At 48.1% G+C, this 7,500-nt stretch overlaps 1 protein-coding gene across 1 annotated transcript in view; it reads right to left on the reverse strand.

The window, feature by feature from the left end:
- Positions 1-5,451: 5,451 nt before the first annotated feature.
- The window catches only part of LOC134072275 (septin-7-like), a 32,099-nt gene continuing 30,050 nt past the window's right edge, over positions 5,452-7,500 (reverse strand). The window contains exons 12-13 of the mRNA XM_062528870.1: positions 6,941-7,083; positions 5,452-6,612 (exon numbers count right to left, since the gene is read on the reverse strand). Of these exons, the coding sequence (XP_062384854.1) occupies positions 6,576-6,612; positions 6,941-7,083 (180 nt within the window). The 3' untranslated portion in view covers positions 5,452-6,575. The remainder of the gene's footprint in view (positions 6,613-6,940; positions 7,084-7,500) is intronic.

The raw sequence follows: 7,500 nt of genomic DNA on the forward strand, positions 1-7,500 counted from the left end.
TGTGGGCTAAATGCTGTTCTTAACCATATGGGCCATGTGGGACAGGGGTCACAGCCACCCCCCGCCACTCCCTACCCTCAGACGAGTGCATGGGCCGAGGTGTGTGTGTGTGTGTGTGTGGGTGGGTGGGCCGGTATGTGACAGTGGGCTAAGAGCTGTTCTTACCCCGTGGGCCATGTCAGACAGGGGTCACAGGGGCCCCTGTTACCCCCAGACGAGTACAGTTAAGACTCTAGGGGAAAGCGCAAGCCTCCTCTCATATAGCTGCTAGTCTTAATTTAGCGTCACGCTTCTCCAGTGCGTCCTGCCTCTGTCTTACATAAGCACTGACGAGCTCTTCGCAGGACATTTAGCATTGGCGATGCGGCGAGACCAACAACCCAAAACACAGGACACACCAGGCCAAAAACAAACGCTACAGATACGTTCACAACACAGGACAGACCAACAACACAACACACGAGACCAGACAAACCAGCAACAAGCATCGCACCAAAACACAGGAAATATATCAAGACAACACACAACGACTATCTCCCAAAAGACACAAGATGTCCCCTCAGAATGAAACCCAAACATGGCAGCAGACATATAAATCCTCTGATTAAGATGATGGGGAGAGATAGGAGTTCACACCGCCCCACATCTCTGCCACGTGCTCAAACACTGAGAACGCACACGAGGAGGTTCTCTCGCACAAAGACGGGTCTCTCAAGGGCAGCCAGCGTGTACTGAGAATGCAGGCGGTTCCCTCAAACACAGAGTCTGTTGAGAACGCAGATGGCCCTGTCACACACAGCCTGAGTCTTCTGAAAACACAGATGGTTCTATCAAACACAGTCAGAGTCTGCTGAGAACACAGATGTTCTGTAACACTTCCAGAGTCTGTTGAGAACACAGACAGTTCTATCTAACACAGCTAGCATCTTCTGAGAACAGGCAGTTTTGTAAAACAGACGGTTCTCTCAAACACAGTCAGAGTCTGAATCAGAGGCTGTTGAGAACATAGACGCTTCTCTGGTGCTTCTCTGCCACTTAGTGCTCTCTCTGTCCCTGATGACCTGCTGCAGTGAAAGGAGACAGAGGTGTGTGTGTGTGTGTGTGTGTGTGAGTGTGTGTGGAACCCTGCCTGAGAGGTATTTGTTCTAATCTGCCCTCTGCATGGACTCCATCTCTGCCCAGCGTGATCGTGAAACTGAGCTCCAGACAAAACACACACACACACACACACATTCTCTCTCTCTCTCTCTCTCTCTCTCTCTTTCTCTCTCCCACACACACTCGCTCTCTCTCTCTTTCTCTTTCTGTCTGTCTGTCTGGGAGTACAGTTTGTGTAATGAAGTGAGAGATACAAGAGGATTGCTCTCTTACAAAACATTTGTCTCCATGGTACACACACACACACACACACACACACACACACACACACACACACACACACACACACACACACACACACACACACACACACACACACACACACACACAGCTCTGGGCAGCAGAGTTGAGAGCGGAGTTGAGAAACCGCCCCTGTGATTCCAGCACTGATCCTTGAGTCCACTGCAAGTGTTGGGCAGCACAGTCTTGCAAGGCGTTGTAAGAGATTTGGAGTGTGAATGTGTGTGTCTGTGTGTGTCTGTTTGGTGTCCTATTGTCCAATGCCAGTTCTTGTCAAAGAGTAACAGTCTTTGGAAGGTGCTGACAGCCAGCGAGTGTGTTTGTGTGTGTGTGTGTGTGTGTGTGTGTGTGTGTGGATGTGTATGCTCACTCCAAAACTACGTGAACAAACCTGAGTGTGTATGTGTGTGTATCTGCATTTGTGTATAATACAACACCTGACTGTTTGTATGTGTGCATGTGGGAGTACATGTACATATGTGTGTAAGCCAGTGGCAGGTTGTGTATACTGTAAGTGTAAGTGTGTGTGAGTGTGTGCGTGCATGTGTACAAGCATGTACAGTATATTTGTAAGCCTACATGTGGTGTGTGTGTGTGTGTGTGTGTACAAGCATGTACAGTATTTAAGCCGGTGTGTGTGTGTGTGTGTGTGTGTGTGTGTGTGTGTGTGTGTGTGTGTGTGTGTTGGCCCTTGTCCAACTCCACTGAAGCCCCCAGTAAATGAGGTCATTGTCAAACGGGCAATTAAGCAGCCTGGGAAACCATGCAGACCATGGGGAGCAGAATGTGGCAGGAAGCACCCAGTCCAATAGATTGCGCAGGTACATTATCTGGCAAAAGGGAACTCTGTGTGTGTGTGTGTGTGTGTGTGTATGTTTGTGAGTGTACATTATGTGCATTAGTTTCTGGCTTTGTGAGCGTGTTCTAGTGAGTGTGTGTGTGTGTGTGTGTGTGTGTGCCAAAAGGGACAGCGGAGTACAGGGTGTGTGACTTTGGAGAGATGTGAGTTATGTAACGGTGAGAAGTGAGAAGAGCAGAAGGAGGGAGAGGAGGACGAGGAAGAGGAGGAGGGAGGAGATGAAGGCTGGGATTAGCGATAGGCTCACCTTCCTCTCAGGGGCACGGCGTCTGTCCGGGGGGGGGGGACTGGACTCGTACGTACGCCGGATTCATGCCAGAGCCGCCGGCTGCTGCAGTCTGTAGCAGAGGAGCTGTCCAGCGCAGAGCTGTTTTATTAAAGAGGCGCAGGACTGCAGAGCCATCTGTGCACTGGAGCGGATCGGACTCTCACACTCACACACCACTTGTGCTGCGCTGCCGCGGGAAAGAAGAGCTTCCACTTCACTTTACTGCACTTTACTTTACACAACCTTAAAGAAAAAGTCTCCATTTACAATCACCCCCCCAAAGGGGTCAATATCACTGTGACCTTGGCACAGAAAACAGACACACTTTGCAACTAACTCTCCACACATCTCTGCCATCAACAATTCACCCTTGTTCAAAATCACACACACACACACACACACACACAAACACACACAAAGCCACAGGTAGCGCTCATGATGTATCACACCAGTTTAAAGAAGCTTGCCGACTTTTCAAGCATTTACCGCTACGGAGCATTTTTTTGGCCCAGCACCTGGGAGGTGCACAGTGACCTCCTTAAACTGCATGTGCTCCCGGTGTTCCCATCCTGCTCCTGCAGTTGTTTGTCTGAGGATAGAGAGGGGCATCATCACCACCACCACCAACACCACCAGCACCATCACTCTCTCTCTCTGGGGCCCAGTTCAGTGTGCATGGTTGGCCAATCAGAATTCCACGGTTTCCATGGCATTGCTGCGGCAACAGGCTGGTGGCCAGGCTCTAGAAGCTCCAAAGTTCTGGAAGTAAAGGGTGAATGTGTGTGTGTGTGTGTGTGTGTGTGTGTGTAGAGGGTGGGGGTCACTGGGGCAGAAGAGACAGAGGGTGGGGAGGGTTACAGATCAATCATTGACCATCTCAAACATCAGTGATGACCTTTACCATAATGGTCACTGTATTATCGCTGAAGATGATTGAGGTCGCTCCACACAATCACCGCTGGTTCAGCTATCTCTCTCTCTAAGCACTACTATCACTCATGAGCCACTCAGTCTGTCTGTGTCCAGTCCAGATGTGCAACCTAGTTCTGAGAGCATGACGTTGGCTCTTTCAGCTGACCCCTGCGTCCTCTCTCTCGGCGCTGGCTTGGCAGACCCACCTTTACTTGCACCTGTAGACGGTGTCTGCATTGCAGTGTGTTCTCTACGGCCCTCCAGGGAGGCATTTCACATTCTGCTTTAGAACTAATAACACGCCGGCATGGATTTTATTTTATTGGGCCTTTTATTGGTGTGCCAAACGGGACGATTCAGCAGAAATGGCGCCGTTAAGCTTGTCCAGCTCTCTTTCTCTGACCTGGGGTGGGGGACTGGGCAGGAGTCCTGCCAGTGACCCGAATCCTGCACCACCTCCACCACGGGGGCAAGAGAAAATAAACTTGCTGATCTGTGATTGGACCAGAGGTCACTGAGGTCGATGACACAGCAGCAGAGCGGGCCAATCGGAGGGCAGCGAGCTGGTCATGTCACCATCCTACAGGCGGGCAGAGACAGAGTGTGTGTGTGTGTTTGCTGGAGGTCCAAAGTGCTCTTCCATGTCTGGAGTATAAGCACACAGAGATGTGGGGGGGGGGGGGGGGGGGCTGATGAAAGCTGATGAAAGAATGACCGTTTCACCAGTCCAGAGTTCACAAGTGCACTGTCCTTTATTTAATACTTTTATTAATATTAATTTACATACAATGCATTTGATGTAAATGGACAACTTGCTTAAGTAGGCATTCGGGTTACACAATGTCACTATTGTCTTACAATGGACTAACCACAATTCTAGAATTCTTTGCAGCTGATGTCAGGACAGGTGAGCAGTGCTTTAAGGCCAGTTCATACACAAGATCCGCGACGAGACGAGCTGCAACATTCTAAAAACCAGCAACTTTCTGCAACAATGTGTTCTAAAACTGGGCCGTTCAGACCACTGCAACGACATTAAAATGGCAACAATGTTACCATAACAACAGTCTAGGCATGAGGACAAGATAGAAGTTTTTCGCCAACGTCACAATAGCCCCGCGCAAAAGTGTTCTAAAACTCTGCAACTAAAATTAAGATTTAGCGACGGCTTGAAACTGTTTGCAACTGCTTGCAACTTTTGATTCACACCGCCGCGACTGCTCTCTGTTCTCCCCTGTCTTCAGATGTTGTGAGTGTTATCCGGCTTACTTTGCTCCCACACAGAGCTGATCAACCCTATGGCCTCCCAAGTAGTCTGCTGGGATTTGATTTGAAAGTGGTGTTTGTCATGGTGTCTGGTTTATCCTAGCATGTCCTCAGCTTGGTCTAATATCAGCAGCAATAATGCTCACCTCTGACCAGCTTCCTGACAGAGAAGTGTGTGAGAGGTGAGCATTGAATCCACCCCGTGCCTCACACACACGCATAGTCACTGGCAGTCACACACACAGACACACACGCAAAGGCACAGACATACACAGTCACTGGCAGGCAGTCAGACACACACACAGCCAGAGGGAAAGACACATATGCTTCTCACCTCCCAATCAGGTGACATTACAATAGCAATGCGTCATTAGGTGATAAATCACTATAATGAAGAAGAAGAATATTGCATAGCTTGATCACTGTAGCTGTGTGTGTGTGTGTGTGTGTGTGTGTGTGTGTGTGTGTGTGTGTGTGTGTGTGTGTGTGTGTGTGTGTGTGTGTGTGTGTGTGTTGCCCTCTGGTGGTTAAGTGAGGGATTTTTATAAATACATGGTGACAGTCAAGAATTTATGAATTTATTTCTCTCACATTCCTGCATTCTTCAGACTGAAACACACACACACACACCCAACCTCAGAAATGCCAGAGATAGCAGAAATGCCATTGTACAAGCCAGTGACAGAGCCCCTGAGTGGTACACACACACACACACACACACACACACACACACACACACACAGAGTACTGAGAGGTATGGTCACAGATTTATTAAGTGTCTGTTCTGTACAATAGAAACACACCAGAGCAACAGAAATAATAATAATAAAAAAAAATCAAGATACAGATGCAGTACATGATCAAAGCTAAATGTAGGCAGGGAAAGGCCTGCTTTGGTGGGAGAAAGGTCTAACACACACACAAACACAAACACACACAGACTTTGAAACACTGCTTCACTGCTGTTGACTGAAACAGCTGTAATAAACAGACACACACACACACACACACACACACACACACACACACACACACACACACACACACACACATCCAACATAAGAGTGGGAGCAGATACTGTATATAAGGGAGAATAAAAATGAAAAATGAAAACTAAACAGAAGAAAGAAACTCCAAAAAGAGGGGTGAGTGTGTTAGACAGAGGCAGGTAGGCAACTCTGTGGCTTCAACTGTTTAAATTACAACAGGCAGGTACGGGGGGGCGAGCAAGACCGAGGAACCTTTTAAAAAAAGTTTTTTTTTCTTCTTTCATTTATTAAAAATAAACAGACAAAAGCAACCCCCTGAGGTGAGATTCAGCCTGAAGGTCTTTATTTGGAGTCTGTCTGAGGGGCGGGGTGGGGGGGAGGGGGGTGTTGAGGACTGGTGACTATGGGGATCTATAATGGAGGGGTGTGCAGGGCTGGTTGGTTAGAAGTCAAGCTGAGATGAACTGTGCTTGTGTGTGTGTACACTTGTGTGGATGTCTATATGTGTCAGTGTGTACACACTTGTGTGGATGTCTCAGTATGTGTGTGTGTGTGTGTGTGTGTGTGTGTGTGTGTGTGTCTGTGTCTGTGTATGAGGCTGAGCTCAGACATGTTGTCTCGGCATAACCGTTCAAGTGGCCTTTTCTGAGTGGAGGATTAGGAGTCATGGGCATCACACACACACACACACACACACACACACACACACACACACACAAACACACACACATACACACACAGGGTATTGGTGGGTTGGTGAGGGGGTATTTGGTCGACTAGACAGACTGACTTATGCAGGCTGGCAGAGTTGGCAACTGGTTAAAAACGTTAAGTGGCGGTCCACTGGACCCCCCACACACACACGTGCGCGCGCATACACACTTCAGAAGATCTTCTTCTTCTTGTTCTTTTCCAAGGTCCTACAAGAGAAGGAGAGAAGACGGTGTGTTAAATGAAGAGCCCAATTTGCCTAATTCCTTTGTGCTCATTTGTAGTGTATGAGAATAACAAATGATTATCAGCACCAGTCAGGGGCTACATTCATTGTTTTGCACTTTTATGATGTTATCACATCACCAAAAGCGCCGGTTTTGCTAAAAATATTTAGTAGTATTTTGAAACTACAAAAACACACCCCTAAAGTACTTACAAAGCAAGTATTTTTATACAAGATATGCAGCCATTTCCTTCAACTCAATAAAACACAAATAACAAAACACTATTTTGAATGTGTGTGTGTGTGTGTACCTGGTGTCAAGCTTCTGCTGCTCTAGCAGGCGTTGCTGCTGTTCCCAGTTGTTCCTCTCGTCCTCAAACTGGCGTCTCTTCTCCTCCAGCTCCTTGTGCTGCGCCTCCAGATTCTTCTTCATCTGCTCATGACGTCGCTGGAGCTACACACACACACACACACAGATAGAATGAGTTACCACCATGTGTACACATGGGATACCAAACACACACACACACACACACACACACACACACACACACACACACACACACACACACACACACACACACACACACAGAATCATGCGATGGGATACCATGGGTCACCACACACACACACACACACACACACACACACACACACACACACACACACACACACACACACACACACACACACACACACACACACACACAGAATCATGCGATGGGATACCATGGGTCACCACACACACAGTGAATCACAAGCACTCATACACATCCATCCATACTTAAGCAATGAGCCCCGAGAGTGCGTAGGCTACACTGATTCCAGAACAGCTAAGGGGCATTGTTAGGCACGACGCAGGAGTAATCCT

Source organism: Sardina pilchardus, chromosome 24 (genome assembly GCF_963854185.1).
Source record: "Sardina pilchardus chromosome 24, fSarPil1.1, whole genome shotgun sequence".
In the NCBI taxonomy this organism is placed as follows: domain Eukaryota; kingdom Metazoa; phylum Chordata; class Actinopteri; order Clupeiformes; family Clupeidae; genus Sardina; species Sardina pilchardus.